Source organism: Echinops telfairi, unplaced genomic scaffold (genome assembly GCF_000313985.2).
Source record: "Echinops telfairi isolate 266 unplaced genomic scaffold, ASM31398v2 ScPeMD7_3533;HRSCAF=4204_0, whole genome shotgun sequence".
Lineage (NCBI taxonomy): Eukaryota > Metazoa > Chordata > Mammalia > Afrosoricida > Tenrecidae > Echinops > Echinops telfairi.
This window is the reverse complement of record NW_022107431.1, coordinates 79,945,293-79,964,196: the sequence shown is the minus strand read 5'-3', so window position 1 is coordinate 79,964,196 and position 18,904 is coordinate 79,945,293. Positions and strand designations below refer to the sequence as shown.

General features: G+C 36.8%; 1 protein-coding gene and 1 non-coding gene across 2 annotated transcripts in view; one reads left to right on the top strand and one right to left on the bottom strand.

Annotated features, from left to right (window-relative positions):
• Positions 1–18,904, bottom strand: part of GRIK2 (glutamate ionotropic receptor kainate type subunit 2) — a 754,527-nt gene that overhangs the window by 18,847 nt on the left and 716,776 nt on the right. Inside the window, exon 14 of the mRNA XM_004710894.2 lies at positions 17,541–17,766. Within this exon, the coding sequence (XP_004710951.1) occupies positions 17,541–17,766 (226 nt within the window). The remainder of the gene's footprint in view (positions 1–17,540; positions 17,767–18,904) is intronic.
• Positions 12,799–12,929, top strand: LOC115871078. The gene has a single exon (XR_004047067.1). It is a non-coding gene; the product is annotated as a small nucleolar RNA SNORA70 (small nucleolar RNA).

Here is an 18,904-nt window from a genome sequence, read left to right as displayed (position 1 = left end):
AGTTAATCAAACTTGCCTTTAAATTAGAAATGCCATATCTGAATTAAATTAAGTGCTTATACACTTAGGAAAATGGAAAAATAATTATAAGTAGGACATTTTAAGCTGTTTACTTGAAAAGTAGACTTTCAATTATAAAACATTTTGGGAGCCAGCTGAGTAGTATTTTGTGCTACTTCATTTCTCATCGTGAACAATTTTGAAAGAATATTATTTTCTGTTGCCAGCTTGCATATCATTGAACTGCCACTCCTCCATTTCAGAAAAGGAGAGTAAGAATGATTGTCCTACTCAAAGAATGTAATCAACGTCACTGAATCATGCAACTATAAACTGTTAAATCGGCGTATGTTCTGCCCCATGCATTCCCAACAATGATGGGAAAAAATAAAAATGAATGATAAGACAAACAGCAACATTCTCTCTTACAGGTTTAAGATCCTAACAAGACAAAAGCAAGCTGCAGCAAATCAATCTTCCTCAAATGACAGACATGTTGTGATCTGCTATTTTTTACACTGTGTGGGAATAAAAGAATTGTCCGTTCATCGTAAACCTTGACACACACTTGTTTCCTGTACAGAATAACGTGGTATTGTTTAAATAAAATACAGATAATTAATATACCCAGTGTATTGTTTTTAAGAATACAGGCAATAGAATCAATAACAGAATACTATCATAGTTGATAAATTTAATTCTATTTAAAAAGGAAAAATAATTAAACAATGGGTTTGTTTTCTTTATTATAGGTCATTTGGTATTCCTTGGACAGTATTTCTACCTTGATTCTTGTTAAAGGCAAATGTGAACTTAAATTTCACCTCTTGGAAACTCTCAAGAAATCAAAGAACAAAAGTATGCTTCATCCTCCTTGGGGCATGAATGTCATGTGATTAGGTCTAATGAAGGGAGCAGTGATTAGTTAGATAGGCTTTAAGATTCACACAGGTCAGATCTCTCTCCATTTATGTCTCGCCAATAAAGAACTGATAGCATTGAGCAGTCGACTGAGAACAGCTAAGGCTGCACATTGTAAGATTGCCTCTCAGCAAGATGTGCATTTAGCAAAAGAACTCCCAGTTTGACTAGCAACTCTGGCATACATAGTATAACAGAATGTGAATTACCAAATACCTAAGGGGGGAGACAAGGAGTCATAAATGAATGAACAAACTTAGGCAAAGTCTCTGACAATCTGCAAAATCTAACAGTCCAGTTTTCATAAAACCCGGTGGGAATTTAACCCAGGTTGATCAGATAATTTCGTGTTTAATGAAATCTCTTGAAATATTTTTTTCTAAAAGAGTTGAGATTTTCAATAAGAAAATAATTGAAGAACAGGTTAAAACATAAAGATCAATTAGGCAACAATGGGGGGTAGTAATAAACCCATTCTACAAAGCAGACCAAACATTTCTGAAGCGTGGATTTGGCCTTTGGACCATTCATTTTTAATTAGGACCGTTAACTTTTATCTATTTTTGCTCTCAACAAGGCTTTCATTGATTATTTAAACCAATTTCCATATTGACAATAACAAGCTGCACTACTTTAAAATACTATTTTTACAGTTTGGCAGTAGAGCAGAATTGCCCATAGAGCTCCTGGGCAATCCCTTTCTTTCTGTCAGTAGCTGGTAGATTTAAACCCCCAACCATTTGCTTCGCAGCAAAGCACTTTCACCACTCTGTCACCAGGATGCCGTAAAGATTGCCTTAGATCACAATATTTTTTACTGTTATCATATCATTTCTTTCTGTAAAAATATGTTGCTGTATGTTAATTTTTCTGGTATTTACACTTTATTACACCACACTTTATCAACTTACGTTTTCATTTATACTTTTCCTTCTATAACTCTATTTACTTCATAAAACATCATGTCATAAGAATTAAGATCATACGACCTTTCTTGAAACACATCTTCACATCTGAATTGCAAGTCCCAAAGCAAGATAATTTAAGGAGCAAATTTTATTTGAACATATTTACGTACAAGAATTGGCATTATGAGGGGAACTTTTTGGGAATTTACACAGCTTTTGTTCTATTTGATAGCATTCAGATTCTTTAAACATTTTGTTAAACTACTGAATGGGTTCTGTTTTCTTTAATTCTGATGAATCTTCCCCAGCTTTTAGTTTCCCCAAAGTTTTCAGTTTTCTTCATTTTATATTTCTTAATTATATTGATCTGTTTATATTGCATGCTTTGCAAAATGCAGTTAAATAAGAGCCTGGTACTCATTATTACCTTTGGGGCCCAGAAGATATTTCTACAATATAGACTACTAACAGTTTTAGGTTTTCTAAATTTTTTCATTAATCTAAGATATTATGGTTTCTGAAATACACTGCTTATATAATTTTGGTGACTATTCCATATTCTATAAATGTATAGCCTTCCTGGACTTGTCTCAAATAATTAAATTGAATGTCCTTTTTCTTTGAGAGGAGTTTTATCCGATACATATTTTAAAACAAATTTGCACAATTCACTTGGTTTTCTTTAAATGTTGGTTAAAAGCAGACTACCTGCCAGGGGTAAATAATCACTCAATATTTACTTTAATGCATCTAGCACGATTCTCAAAAACAGTAATACTTTATTTTCTGAATTTCTTATTAAATTGAATAGAGTAAAATCCATAAACATTTGTATTTCACACTTCTAGTATTGGCTACCTAGAAGTAGCTAGTGGCAAATGATTTTATAAATTGTTCTACATGTCTTTGTACTTGTATCAATAGATAATGGCCTTTGTTGGTACAATTGTCTTTATAATCAGATAAAGATCTCTCAGCACAAAAGGATTGAAGGCATTTGCTATGGACATCAACTATGGTTCTTAGAGGACAGTGCTGTTGCCAATGTTAATGTTTACGAAAGAACTCCCAGCAGCATGCATATTTGGAAGACACAAATCCATAACACAGTCTATTGGACGTAAGTAAGCATTCATTATATAGTTACAGGCATCACATTAAATAAGCACATAAGTATCCTGTGCTGAGATGAAGTGCTAACCAAAAATCAAACGCGCTGCCATCGAGTCAATTCTGATTCATGGCCATCCCGTAAGACAGGGCAGCTCTGTGCGTGTGGGAGCCCCAGGCTGTCACCCTGTTGGGGCAGAAGACTTCCTCTTTCCCTGGGGAGCCCCTGGTGGTTTCCAAGGCTAACCTTGAGGTTAGCAATTCCACACAAGACCGACTGTGCCAGGAGACTTCCTTAGATGAACTGCTCAGGGCCCAGGGTATATGATCAATATATTCCAAGAAATCTGAAATCAAGATACAATTCTGGTAGAACTTTTCCTTAGATGTAGCAGGGTTTCTAGTCTCTCAGGAGTCTTCCTCTCTCACTATGTGTATTTATGAAGCACTAATGCAGATTTTATGTTTTACATTAAAAATTTTTTCCTTATGTCTCCAGTTCTATGTTTATTTGACCAGTAATTTTATTATTAAATGTCTTGACAACTTTATCCCTATAAAATTTGTCATAATTTTTAATAAAATAATTGATTTGTGTGATTACTCAATAAAGGCTATGTTATGATATCATGTCTCCCAAAAATATATGCTGAAATGTTTGTTCCTGTACTTGTGTATGTGATCCTTTGAAAATTGGGCTCTGTTTTTGTTATGTTAATGAGATCTATCCAGAGTACTGTGGATCCTAAACCTAATCTCTTCTGAGTCCTGTCTCATGAAGAAGAAGAAGAAGAAGAAGAAGAAGAAGAAGAAGAGAGAATAGACACTGAAGAAGAAAAGTACTGCCTGACAGAGGCAGTAAAGGAATGCCAAGAAGCAGAGGGCCACCAGAAGCTAGGAAAGAGCCATGGAGGAATATAACTCAGTCAAAAAACTGATCTGAACTGCTGGCTGAGAAACTGTGAGTAAATAACATTTTCTGTGCTTTACAGTAATCAGCTTTGTAATATTTTATTGCAGAATTAGCCAACTAAGACTAGCTACAATTTCCGTGGAGATAGGAATTGTCTGCTTTGTTTATATATATATGCTTATAGATATAAAACAATATATATGTTTATATATAAAACACTACATATGTTTATATATAAAACAATATATATGTTTATATATATCACAATATTTTCTGAATGCATGCACAGATAAATTTATACATTATTTAATAATTGGTTTTGTGTGCTTACAACTATATCTTGTCATTTTATAAATGCAAAAGTAACTATCTTGTAATTTTAATCTTATTTTAAATGAAGCAACTATTATAAATAGTAAGGAAATGTATCTTGGAGTCCCTGCAGAGCCCAAATGATTCCATTACAGACTGCTAACCGAGTCGGTGCTTGCCTCCAGCCAGAGGCAGGACATGGAAGACAAACCCAGCAATCTGCTTCTGGAAGGTCACATCCTCCTGAAGGAGTTCTTCTGCTCTGCACACACGTGGTTTTCCTCCACTGAAATGAACTGAATAGCAGCTAACAACAACACATCCGAGCCTGATTTTCTTTATGGCAGCAGCTTAAACCTGGCTGGGATGTTGCTGTCACCGTTTCTTGTATTTGCTTTAGAAAGTATCTCAATGTCTATGATTTGATTGGAATATAGGGAATTCATCCATAAAAAAGACTAGGCAAACATCTGAATCGTAGAATGGTGAATGTCCCATCAAAGCGAGCCACCCTCCATGATGCTGTGGCCGATGTTAGGTACTCGCAGGTTGACTGCCTGTTGCTTAAATGTCCACAGTGGTGTTCTAAACTGATGCAGTGTTTTCCAAATTGGATGACATGGCCCCCAGATGAATGCTGGGACAATACAGGGGGGCTGCAACAGTAGATACCTACACTTCTCCTAGATTGTGGGTTATACAAGAAGCTTCTAATTGCCAAGCTGGCACAGGGTCATCTTTGGTTATTGTTTCTGTCCTCTGAGAGGAGGCTGGTAGGCCAAATAAGTCTGGTAACCTGTGTGCTATAGAGTACACTCTGCATGACTAGAGCTACCATATAACCCATTTCTTTATGAAACCGCAAATGCCTTTCTAATTGCATTCTCTTTTCCTGACACCTAACATGCCAGTTATAAAACCAGTTGTATTTCTCACTGCTTATAGGGCTATCGGATTTTCCGCTGATTATCTGTTGGAATTTCCTTATATGCAGATAAACCTACTTATCTTTCCCTATCTTGACACAAATTCCCTTGGCGGCCACAGGAACACCCAGGCTCCTCTGCTTTCGGATCAAAGCATGTCGTGATTCTCTGTGACAACATTTGGCGTCCCTTGGGGTCATGCATTTCATTATTTCCCTCTGCGAGCTGTGGGAAGTGCGCTGAGGGCAAGTCTCAGATCTGAGTCTCTTTTCTTTGAATCCCCACAGCCTCTCCACAAGGGACTAAATGCTAAGCACAGACAATCTATTCTAATGATACAAGGACGCCTACTTCTAGGTAATGAATGTACTAAACTGGAACCCTGCTCACTTAGAGTTTGCACTGCCACAAAACACACCTATGGACACAATGTTACAAATATCAGAAAGAGCCCTCTTTTCTCTTTCTACATACATTCTTGGCTTAGAAGAGCCTGTGTCTGAAAGGAAAATGATGGTCAGAGTATCTCAAATCCAAACACTTGGCTCATTCTGCAAGCGTCTAAGAGTATGAAGGCAGATGTTTCTATGAGACACCTGAGAAGGAGGCCAGAGCAGCGTGGCTCACACATTGGCTTGCTAATGATACGGTCAACAGACACGTCTCTGGGGCAGAACGGTCAGGTTTTCTTCTGTAAATATTTATTCTCTACCAAAAGGGGTAGTTTTGTCCTATAGGATTGGCCTGAGTCAGAATCCACTCGATGATAGTGAGTTTGGTGCTGAAATATAGATCAATAATTTAAAAAAAATAAATTCATGTTATAATGTATATGTTTTAGCCTGTTGCCTTTCATTCAAATGTGGAGTGTACTCTCACGTATGTAGAAAAGAAAAAGGTCAAATATTATCATACATACAGAAGAGCAAACTATTTTTCCTGGTCCTGACACATTTACAGAGACTCGTTCCACGTGGATCATGAGGTAGATTTCTCTCACCTTTCTGCCTGGGGACTGAAAGTCCACACTTCTGACGCTACGTATGCAAAGAGGAGGAAAGGCCTGCCTCCCTTACCGTCTGGGTGTCTGTCTGTGTGCAATCATTTCAAGAGTAGTAGAAATGGACATGTTAGGAAAGTTTTCCTCACGGTGCTGTGTTTGTGGCAAATTCAATATGAAACCTTACTGAACGGATCATCAAATTTAGAACTTTAAAAATGAAACCATTCTTTAGTTGTTAGCCTTATAATTATCAAGAACTTTAAAACTGACGCAGAGGGTAATTTTCCAAGCAAATGTACTATGTGTACTTGAAATTAGATTTCAATTCCTCTTTGCAATTTGACCTGTTGTGGGCCTTACTGAATTCCATCCCTCTGAGCAGACCCTTGTTGAGGTACACTGTGTAATTTTTCCTATTTTTGTGTAAAATGTGTCTTTCCAAACATCTTTATTTTAATTGTACGTTCATTATTTTACCGAGCCAATGAGCTTGAAGACTGATAACATTTTTGTTTATGAACCAAAGGTAAAGGAAATGGACATATCCTAGAGATGATGCTTTTAATATACCCAGGACTCTGCTTACTCACTACTCTAGGACTACTTGAAGAAATAACAAATAATTTGTTTAAGTAATATTTGAAAACGGAAATTGACTTATCTTTACAAAGATACTAATTTCCTTCTTGCCCAAAAATGATGTTTACTTAACTAAAACATACTCAATGATAAAATCCCAATTAGATTTTGGAATAATGCATTTCTAATTAGTTATCAATGGGCCAGTATCCTAACTCTCACTTACCTATAATAAATTCAATAATTCTTGATACATAACGTTTATGAAAAAATACAGGGAATCCAGGGCGGATGAGCCCTACAGGACCAGTGGTGTGAGGGGCAAAACAGGGAGGGTAAAGGGAGAGTGGGTAGGAAAGAGGGAACCGATTACAAGGAACTATATGTGACCTCCTCCCTGGGGGACGGACAACCGAAAAGTGGGTGAAGGGAGACGTCGGACAGGGCAAGATACGACAAAATACCCATTTATAAACTATCCAGGGCTCATGAGGGAGTGGGGAGTGGGGAGGGAGGGGAAAAATGAGGACCTAATGTCGGGGGTTTAAGTGGAGAGAAAATGTTTTGAGAAAGATGTACAAATGTGCTTTACACAATTGATGTGTGTATGGATTGCGATAACAGTTGTATGAGCCCCTAATAAAATGTTTTAAAATATATATATATTAAGATGAAAAATTTTCAAGAAAATCTAAAGATATATCTATTGATTTACCCACATTATCTGTGTGCATTTAGGGATATCTATAATAGAAAAAAATCACAACATCATTTGATTGACATAACACTATTTTGTTTGAGACACAATGTTTTACAGTAATAAAAAAGATCTGTGACGCAAAAAAAAAAATTAAAACTACAGCAACTCAAAGGCCATTGGATCATTTCTATTATTATTATATGTTTCTTTCAGCTATTTTAAATATTTTTGTTATATAATTGCTCTGAGTAACATACTCTAAAAATTATAAAATTATAAGTTTAAACTTACCACAACTCTGGGGAAGTGAAGCTGATTATTAATAGCTCTTATATTCATTTTTCTATAATTCCTATCAAATGATTGGGTCTGACCATACAAATAATGTACCCAGAGCCCTTACTCAGGTTTGGTCAGTTTGCCATTCCTTAGGTGTGAGATGGTCATCTCAGAAGCAGGAACAGAGATCCCCAAGTTTGTAAAGGAAGAGCCACCAGTGAACAACCTACGGAATTCCTATTTGAAGTGCTGGAGGCAGCAGAAGGACCAGAGGAGCCACACCAAGTCCAGGAGGCAGTGAGATAGATGGCCAGGCTCCTAAGCACATACAAAAACAAGACCAAGGTCAAGGGAATGTGTGGTTTGAAAGGCTAAGGCCCAGAGAGACACGTGGCTGCTGGCTGAGAAAAGGTGTTCATGTGGAAAAGAAACTTTTTTTTTAATCCTTACTTGTGCAGCAATGGATTATTGGACACTGCAGAGAAATATAGAGTACCATGAGAAGAATGGTTGGCAATTGGCTTTGGACTGGTGTAGAGTTCGATTCTCAGGCTCCCTGCTAAACCTGCAGGAAGCCATATAGGGCCCCCATGTCTTTTCTTCAAGAGCCTAACGTATACTGAGTCTCAGCGAGGCTAAGAATTTTGACTTAGAATGCCTTTGACACCCAGATGGCAGTAAGATTTACCCACAAAATATCTAACTAATGTGGCACATGCTCTGTGTAGCATGTTAAGAATATAGCTATCACATAACAACAATGAATGTAATTCACTATCATTAGGCATTTATTGCTTATACATTTCACTCCAACTTATGCTTTTACTTTGTGTGTGTGTGTGTGTGTGTGTGTGTGTGTGTTGTTTGTTTCCCCTAACAAGCCTGGTTCATTAATCTCACTCACTACTCTAGACACAAAGATGACGGGATGGAACCGTTTATCATTTACCAATTTGAAATATAATTTAAATTCATATTTAAATGATAAGCAAGAACACTAAATTTGTTAAGTGGCCCAATGTTTTGCATATTTATAAGAAATGACTCTGTTTTTATGTGAATCATGCACTTGTGCACTTCTTGGGCACTGTTTGGCCAGCACCTGCAAAGAAGGCTATGCACACTGATGCTCAGCAGTCATCAAATTCCTTCTGGAGGCTTCCTGGAGTCTAACATGCAGAGTCCAGTGGTGATGTCTAGAGAGTCTATAGCTCACTGAGACTCTCATCTATTTTCAGTGACATGAAATCTAGACACAATAAAACATGCCAGGGATTCTTAGAACTTGACTTTTTGAGAAAATAATTCAAACTCCCAAAAAATGATCATGTCTAGATTTATCCTTGTAGAATTATTTCACCAATGTTAAAAATTATCGTACTTTTGCAATGAAAAAATAGAATGCATTTTAATGGGAGGTTTGACCTACAGAAAGATGAATAATTTGCATCAATTTTTGTGCATTATGTTCCACTAATGAAGACAAATGTATTCATTCATTTCACTAAAGCTGAACAACTGAAGGCCGATGATTTTATGCATCTATAATGATGAACATTACAGTACTTATTATATGATGAATTGGGAGTGCTAGAAATGGATGGTGAGAAAAACAGGGAAAATTATGCTTCTTATACTCACTTCTATTTTTATTAACACTGGCATCTGTTTTAAACAAACAGCATGCTTTCCCTGATACTGCTTCTACATTTTTTCCTTCATCAAATAAAGATTAATACAGAAACATATTCAGTGAATTTCAAGTGTTCAAACGGAAGTTAAAGGGAGAAAATCCATTGTTCCCAAGTCAAAACGCCACCTCTGTACCAACAAAAGCCATGATGCAACCCATGAAAGCATTTCTAATTTTATATGGATCATGTGTATGGGCATTATAATGAGATAAAATTTACATAGGATAATTGCTACATCATACAAATTAATATAAAATAATATCGTGTATATTAGTTTGTAAAAGTAACCTTAAAATTGAATTACAAAGTTGAAATACCCTCTAATATTTTTATCCAAATTAATAAAATCATAAAAATAAAATTTGTACATCATTTTTGTGAGTGGTAAAATCATCTATAAATTAAACAATTAAAAATGGCCTTAAATTATTCATTTCATCTTTACTGATTTTTTTACAGACTTCATGGCTAGCACATATCTCTGTAATTCTATGACTCTGATTAATTTGGGTTTTCTCACTGACTCTTGGAAACTTACAATTGATATTTAATACCAAAAGCAAAATAGAAGCCAACCAAGATTACATTCGGCATCATCGACGATGCAGACAGACATGGGCACAATCTCCTTCATTTGCTTCTCAGCTGTCTCATACAACATGCCGGTTATAAAAAATTATGAGGAAACTAACAAACAGCGTGCATGCCATGGGCTCATTGCTGAAAATAGCAATAATTTCAATTAGACCTTCTAGTCAGTGTACAATATTTCTACCAAATTGAACACAGCATAGCAAAATATTACCAACTGGCCCTAATGGCTTTTTTCTGGACTGCTGCTTCCTGCTAACCCATGGACTGCTGAGTCTGCTTCCCGCTCCAAGAGCAGTAGGTACTCAACATTCCAAAGAGCCAACAAAGAGGGCTTTCAGCTTGGGGAGTCGGAGGGAGGCAGTGCAGTCAAAAGCACCATTAAGTAAAACCCTCTCTGTTCAGATCAGTAGATGATCCACTGGGGTGAACTGAGATGCCAGGCTGCAGCTACTCACACATTTTATATATTCCTTAATGAAATCTTGTCTAATTTGCTTGTTTTGGTTTTACTCCACTCAGACGTTTGTTTTTGTTTAGTTTTCATTTTTCTTTTACTTTGCTTTCATTTTCTTTTGAATGCATAAGAATTTCAGTTGATTTATTATGGGTAAAAACACCTACAGCTTCAACTGTCTACCATCCTGCAAATGCCGCATTCAAATAACACTGCTGCAGTTAGGCAAACCATGAATGAGATTTAATGTCACCCTAACTTAATTAAACCAGCTTATGCTTATTTAGCATTTACCTTCACATCATTGTTGATTGCTCCACTAAGATATTTTTGTGTAAACAGAGCTTTCCTAATTAAATAGCTTCTCTCTGAGTCATTCAGCAATCTCACTGCTTACTTGGGGCAGTGATCATCCCACTGGGTGATGAGTGGTGCTGGCGGGATCCTTGATGAATCACACAGGAGGAGGTAGGACAGACAAAGCAAAGGGTACATGTTGTTTCAAGGAAACACTATCTATGTTGTACTGTCTTCAATTCTGACTTCCCACTCCAAAAGACTCATAGTAGTTTCTCTGTTAATATTCTGCCTCGAACCACATATGCCTATATAATATAAAGAATATTCTATAAGATGAGACAAAGATAAAGGAAGCTTGGATGTGCCATGGTTACGTGTTGGGCTGCTAACCACAAGGTCAGGAGTTTGAAACCACCAGCTGCTGTGGGTGAGAAAGATGGGGTTTCCTCTTCTGTAAAGAGTGACAGTCTCAGAAATTCACTGCGGGCAGTTCTATCTGGTCATATTGTGATGAGTCAGCATGGACTCTATAGTAGTGAGATTTTGAGTTTTTAAGCAAAGATGGCAAAAAGGCAAATGCTTGTTAAGTCTTCTGGGAATGCAGATTATGATGTTGGGTCCATGGAAAATCAGAATCCCATTGAATACTGGAGTTTATTTCATACTGTTTATTAAATAAACACGTATTTTATGAGTAAAGAGATATAATCCATGATGTTATTTTCTGTCCAAAACCCCAGTCAAATTCACTCTTATAAAGTCAATTATGACTCACAGTCATTATATGGAACCATATGTAACTGCCTCATAGGGCTTCTAATCGATGAATCGTTATACAAGCAGATTGCCACATTTTTATCCCGAAGATGGTTTGGTTAGTCACTGAATGCTTTACAATTATACCACAAGAGATACTATAGTCTTAGATGGGTATAAAACAGCAAATCATAACATACTGTGAAACCTTTTTTTTTTTTGGCAGTAAAATATGTAAGGGAAGATCACTCTTTGATAATGTTACGTGAGGAATTTAAGATCTCTCATAATATACTGAGTATCAAAAACATTTAAATTTATGCTAATTTGAGAGTAAATAAGATCTTTTCAAAAGTTAGAAAAGTAATATCACCAAAATAAACTAAACATAAGAATATATTTATCTGGATAAAAGAAATAAAGAGTATGTTACCATACCAGCAGGTGAGTGATTTGAATAATGATACTTTGAAACTAAAGTTCTGTGTTCAAATTTATCTACTTCAGATTTAGGTTAAAACAAAATGTGCAAACTTCATTAAACATCTTATTTTCATTGTAAAGAGACATTTAAAAAACTTAAATTCACTCTATTGGCAATATAAGTAAAAAAGAATATGCTTTCTAGTCTAAAGTATTTGCCATGTGAAATTATTATCCTGTTTATTATCCTATCAATAGCCTATTAGAATATCCTACTTCTTGAAAATTTATAAATATGTAGACAGACACAAGGTTCAAATAAGATCTCGTACTATTTATGTGTCAAGCTTTTAACTGGAAATTGCAGGTGAGTCAGAATGGGCGCATAGGGCTCGTAGTTAGCCTTTGTTTAGTACATAGGCTCCCAACCTCATTTGGCCTACCACCTCTTTACAGGAAAAATAAAATTTCTCAGTGAGATCCCAATCTAAAAATGTTGTACTAGCACCCATAAAGGTAGGTATCTCCTTTTACAGCTCCCCTGGATCATTTCAGGGGATAGTAGCATCCACTTTGGGAAATTGCCTTAGTGCAAAAAAAGGCCCAAAGCTTTGTCAATTAACTAAAAACTACCAGGATAGCAAGTGAACATGATTGTGATGAAGAATTTACTGGGAGTAGGAATGGGTTCAATTCTTGCAAAGAGGGCAAGTTTACATAATATTAAGGGAAAGCCTGTAATTTCATACTAAAATTCGAGGAATTGAGAAAGTTATGAATCTATCATCTGTATTCACATTGTTATACTACCATAATCTGAAATATGGATTTTAAATTAACTTGCATAAATTTCTTCTGAAGTGACCTTGCCAAAATCCTGTGACCAGTTTCACAATAGCTCAGCTTTCTTAAGAAGGTAAAAAGCTCTGCAGCCAATTAAGCCAACCGTCCTCCTCGTGGGGGCCGGTGTGCAACGGCTGCAAACAGCAAGCCTCCTCGGTAGTGTATGCAGCCTATTGGTATGTATAGGTTGCCGTAAGGGACCTTGGAGACAACATTTGGCTGCTTTTCAATGCCTCTGGCCTGGCTAATTTCTGCTCTCCCTAAACTAGGCTCCAAACTGGGATGCAAGGTGCTTTTGGGAAACCTCAATGCACGGTGGCTAGAGTCCACATTAGCCAGGTAGGTTATCACGTCCATCCGCACCTAGCTTCAAAACAAGGAGCATGTGATTCAGGCCTTAAGCAGAGCCAAGTTCAAGTTCCCTGGGCGCCAGAAGATCCACATCTCCAAGAAGTGGGGCTTCACCAAGTTTAATGCCAATGAGTTTGAGGACATGGAGGCTGAGAAGCGCCTCATCCCGGATGGCTGTGGGGTCACATACATCCCTCACCATGGCCCCTTGGACAAGTGGCGGCCCCGCACTCATGAAGGCCTTGGTAGCCCTGTGCTGCCTCACTGTACCCATCAAATAAAAATGGAACTTCCTGATTAAAAAAAAAAAAGAAGAAAGAAGGTAAAAAGCTAATCTGGTCAACTAAGAGTTAAACTGATAAAGGGGGGAGGAACCCTACACCCTAAATCTTATAGTTTTCAGTCGGTTTTGTTCTATCATTTTCTCAATAAGACAAGACTACAATCTAACATACATTTGTCTATATGTAAAAATGCTTCCTAAATGTACATAATTAATATATATTCATTTTGAATCATTTTTCATTTTCTTTAATGAAGTATGTCAATATATTTCAGTCATCAGGATCAAGAATAAGAAAGGATAAAAAAGTTCACTGAGTCTCAAAACTATTTAACAGCTGACAAAAAGATGAAAAGATGTTTAAAATCATTAGTCATTAGAGATATGCAAATCAAAACTACAATGAGATTATCTCACCACAGCTAAATTGGCAATGCTTTTTTTTTAAACGAAAGAAACAGGAAACAATAAATGCTAGTGAGGATATAAGGAGATTAGAATCCTTACTCACTGCTGGTTGGATTATAAAATTGTATAACCACTGTGAGAGACAGTAGGCACTTCCATGAAAAGTTACAAACAGGAATATATTTTGAGCCAGCAATTCCATTTCTGGTTATATACTTAGAGATATAATAAAAGAGACATGAGTAGACATCTTCATGTCTATGTTCACTGAAGTACTTTTCACAATAGTCAAAACAAAAAACAATCTCCATGGTCACTCATGTGTCCACCAAAAGATGAATGGATGAATAAAATGTGGTACTGGCACATTGGACACCACAACAGAATGATGAGTCCTTAGAATATCTAATCATGTGGAAGACCTGGAGAACATTATAATGAATGAATAACTCAATCACCAGAGGGCAATTATTGTATGATCTCACTTTTTAAAATGATAAAAAACAGTGTATATATATATAGAGAGAGAGACCAATGTTGATTAGTGCATATCATGGGTGGGAGTGGCAGAATCGCTCTCTAGATAGTAATTACTGGGCATTTTCAGAAATAGGAAAAGTAACCCCACACATAGGTGCAGGGTGCACAGCTTGACTGAGATAAATGACATTACTAGGATATGCACAAGGAAACATAATATGCAATAATTGTTATAGCATATATAATTTTGCAACAGCTAAAATAACTAAAGGAGCGGGAATATGCATATGCATGTATTTATTTATGAATCTGTTTAGCTATATATATGCGAGTGTATGTGTGCACAAATAGGTGTATCTATATATACACATGTGTGTATGTATGTATGTATGCATATGTATTCAAAAATAGAGTAAAGCATATAGATGGCATAGTTATGGAAATTTCTTAGAAACAAAACACTTCGTCAATTCATCAATTGGCCTACTAGCTAAATTGGCCTAATTTAATTCATAAAGTTTAGCACCTGGGATCTTTAAAGCTGTCAGCATCCATCCACAATACAACTATTGGTTTCTTTTTATCTGAGGGTAGCAAGAGGCAATGAAGGAAACCAAGCTCAAACAAACTAGTTTGCAGGAACACATAATAGTCTACAAGAACCACACCCTCTTCCAACCCGAGACCAGAACTAGACCGTGCCAGGCTACTACTACCTACCATTCTTAGAAGAGCCACAACATATGTACTCTGACTGAAGGCAATAAAAATATAGAACAGAACTTCACATTCTTCAAAAGTCACGCTTATTGGACTGGTTGAGACTAGAGGATTCCCTATGCTACCTTTTTATATTAATAATAATTTTGATTCACAAATATAGAAGATCAACCATGACCTTTAAAAAATGTCAATATGAGACCAAATGGTCTCTCTCACACACACATAGACACACAGAGGGGGACCCTAAAAACCAGAATTGCACTGAATGGACTGGCGAGCATTGAGCAACTTCCTCAGAGTTTGGGTTCTTTCTGGTCACAGTGAATTTTTTCATAAACATAGTTTCACTCGTACTTCATTTTTTTAAGAGAACACTGTGCAGCCTTGAGATTTTATTTCCTGCTCAGGAAAATGTCGCAGAAACTGTGGCAACGTTGAACCCATCTTACAAGGGCAGGGCTATGGGCAAACTTTGAGTGTAGGTGTGGTTTTCTCATTTCAAAAAAGGTGAAATGTCAATTGACTACCAACCTCATTCTGGACATTCATCAACTTTCCGAACAGATGAAAATGTTTTCTCGTGGTGCATTTGGAATTTGTTCCACCAGGTCAGACTGTTAATCAAGCTTTCTATTTCGAGCAGTGGTTCTCACTTCATAACTCTAATTTTGCTACTGTTATGAATCAGGCGATCCCTGTGAAAGGGTCGTTTGACCCCCAAAGGGGTCACAACCCACAGGTTGAGAACCACTGATTTAGAGGTTCTGAAAATATTATGTAACAGTGTGTAACAAAAAAGGGCCTGATTTGAGGCAGATGGGGAACTGGTTTTGCCACCACAAAAATGCACCTGATCACACAGCCATCTGAGTGCTGCCAGTTTTTGGTAAAAAGAGCATGCATCTCTTGCTCCGTGAACCTTACTCACCTGATCTCGCTCCGTGAAACTTCTTTTTGTTGTCGCAAATGAAGAGGAACAAGGAAGGATAGTAAAGAGGTGAAGAATAAAACGAGGGAGGTACTGTCAGCCATCCAAACATGAGTTTGAAAATTGTTTCCAGAAATGGAATCGCACATTTGACAAATGTACTTAGTGTAATGGAGAGTACTTTGAGGGTGATAAAGTTGTTTTGTAAAAACTGGTTAAATACTTAGCTTTGGGGAAAAAAATGCTGTTTTTTTGTGGGGGTACCCCCTCTTTTATATGAGAAGGTAAAGGGAAGGGCTTTGAATTCACTCAAAGTGGTGACGTATAGCCAACCCAGAAAAATCAGAATAAACATGAACGTTTCAAATGTGAGAGTAGGAAAATGGTAACGAGATCGGGAAAAATTATGAGTCAAAGCGCTGCAATGGAAGGCTCTGAAGAGGTGCAGGGCCCCATGTAGGGAGCCCTTTCTGGTGAGCCTGATGTGGAAGAATGCGTTTCACCGCGGGGAGCTGTAAAGGGTATGGCTGGCCGCCATCTTTGAAGAGGCATCAATGGATACGTCTGTGTCAGTCCTGAGAGTTGGCTGCCTGCAACATGCACCCTGTCCTTGTTTTATAAAAGGGAAATTATGTTTCTATAAGGACATAAAAACTGTCATTTTTTTTCCCATTCTAGTTTTCATTCTGGTTCACCCACATAACCTAGTTTGCCACAAAACACCCACCCAAAATACACAATAAAACATTATTTTTAAAATGTATCATTTTCTGATTTAAATAAACTATAACAGAGAGTTTCCTTAGCAATGATTCAACAGTATCTTTTCTCCCCATGATTTCAAACATTTTAAATATCTAAATTGGTTTAAAAGTGTGTATAATATATTGTTTTGCAAATAAACGCACACACAATCACTTAAGTATGAGGCTTTGTATTAGGTAAATGTTGACATTATTTTGGAAAATTTGAAATTATGAGTTCTATTATGTAACTGAAAATAACAATTTAAATCTTTTTTGTATCTTCCAAATTCCTCATATACTTCACAAATCGCTCAATTCTTACTACACTTATAAACTTATACAAGTCTATTACATTCAGTGTTAAATAAAATCATGCTTTTACTAGTTCTAAAAGTGATTATTTTCCTTGAATAAATCCTAATACATTAGAACTTACAAATGTAGTATTCCCTTGTTCAGCAAATTATAGGTAAGGACCCAAGGAGTACAGGAACTATTGTACCAAAAAACCAAACCCCAAACAAAAACAAAGCCAGCCATGCCAACAGGATAAAGACACATTTCTGGGAAGGCAGGGCAGCAGAGGCTGGTAGGGATATACGTTTTATTAATCATTCTTTTTAGAAATAACCGTGAAATTGCATTTGTTTGCTAAGGTTTTCCCAAATTAAACTATAGGGTGGTGGAATCCTAGACATTTTCAGAAATAATCTTCATACAAATTAAATTTCCCTTCTTATTAGCCAGTTAGAGGCTGTCTCCAAATAATTTCGCCCTTTTTAATACGGTAAGAGGCAGTATTCTTCTGCATGCTGGGAAGCAGTGTTTAAAGATACGCGGTGGCACTGCATTCCTCTGATTGCAAGTGACTAAGTGAACCGAGCACATGCGCTGCGGGTAACCTACCCATGGGCGTGCCGACGCCATACCCTTTGGAGTCGATCAGGCCGCCGATCTGCGTCAGGTTGCAGTTGCGCTGAGTGACGAACTCGATGGTGGTGGACTCCATGAGGAAAGCGTAATCGGAGGTGAGCACGCGCTGGATGCCTTCTTCATTGCTTTTGACGAGCACGGACTGCCTCCTGCTGCTCATGAAAGCCCACATTTTGTCATACGTAGAGATTTTTGATTTCTGGAGAAAAACAAAGTGCATTTTGATCATAAGAAGGTCTCACAATACAGATAGAAATGATTACATCAGCCCCTACAAATCAAAGTCGGCCTAAGGAGGAATTGATAGCAATTCCGCAATATACAGGGAATCACAAAGATTTAGTTAACAAATATTTACAACACTTCTTAACATTCAAACTACATAACTTTTAAATTATAGAAAATTATAAACAAAAGTGAAAAAAAGCAAGGTTATTGAAAAGGGATTGTTGAGCTTGTATCTCACTTGAGTACCACCTGTGCATACATTTATATTTCAACATTATTATTACATTTGGGGGAAACAGATACTGGCATAGATTGGCGTTGTAATACTGAGAGAGATTCCTCCCCCTCTCCACTATGGTTGGCCATAAGACAGATGTGACATTACCCCAAGGACACACAAAAGTGTAAATGGAAGTTTTAAGGGGGGGGGGGTGTTTACAAATAAAAAATAACTATGTTTCCAGAGACACAATCTGATCACCACAGAATTTATTTGACACTGTCACAGGGCATCAGGACATCTATCACTCAGGAATACTAACTAAAGATTCCCAGACCAGTCAAATTAAATGTTTTCTTTCTTTTTTTTTTCCCCCAGCTGAAAATTCTCTGTAGAGTTTTGTAGGATCTCACTGGTAAAGGAAAGAAAATGAGGTTTGCTCAGAAAGTGCTAGTAAAATTTAAATTTCAAAATATCAAAATTAGCATCTCTATCTGACACACGTCTTCATGTTTAATTCTTTTACATATATTACAAATAATGTTGAACAAGGAGGATATACATTATCCTGTTATGAAAAATCAAATTATTTTCAACCAAACAGAAAAACATTTACTCTTTCTCCAGCTTCGGCATTTTTTCTCTCTACAAATGTAGTCATAAATATATTAGCAGTATTTCCATTAAAAGCCAGGTGCACAATGTTACTGAGGAAGTTTCTGGCATTCGTTTAATAGTAAAATTCGAGGAAGATGCTAAAATGTAATTGAAACAAAAATATATCCCAGAAGTCCTTTTGAAAAGAGAGGCATACTATTGGAACTGAAAGAGCAGAAATGCAAACCTGTGCCCTCCTGGGCAACACTCTGACAGACTCATTTTCCGTGTT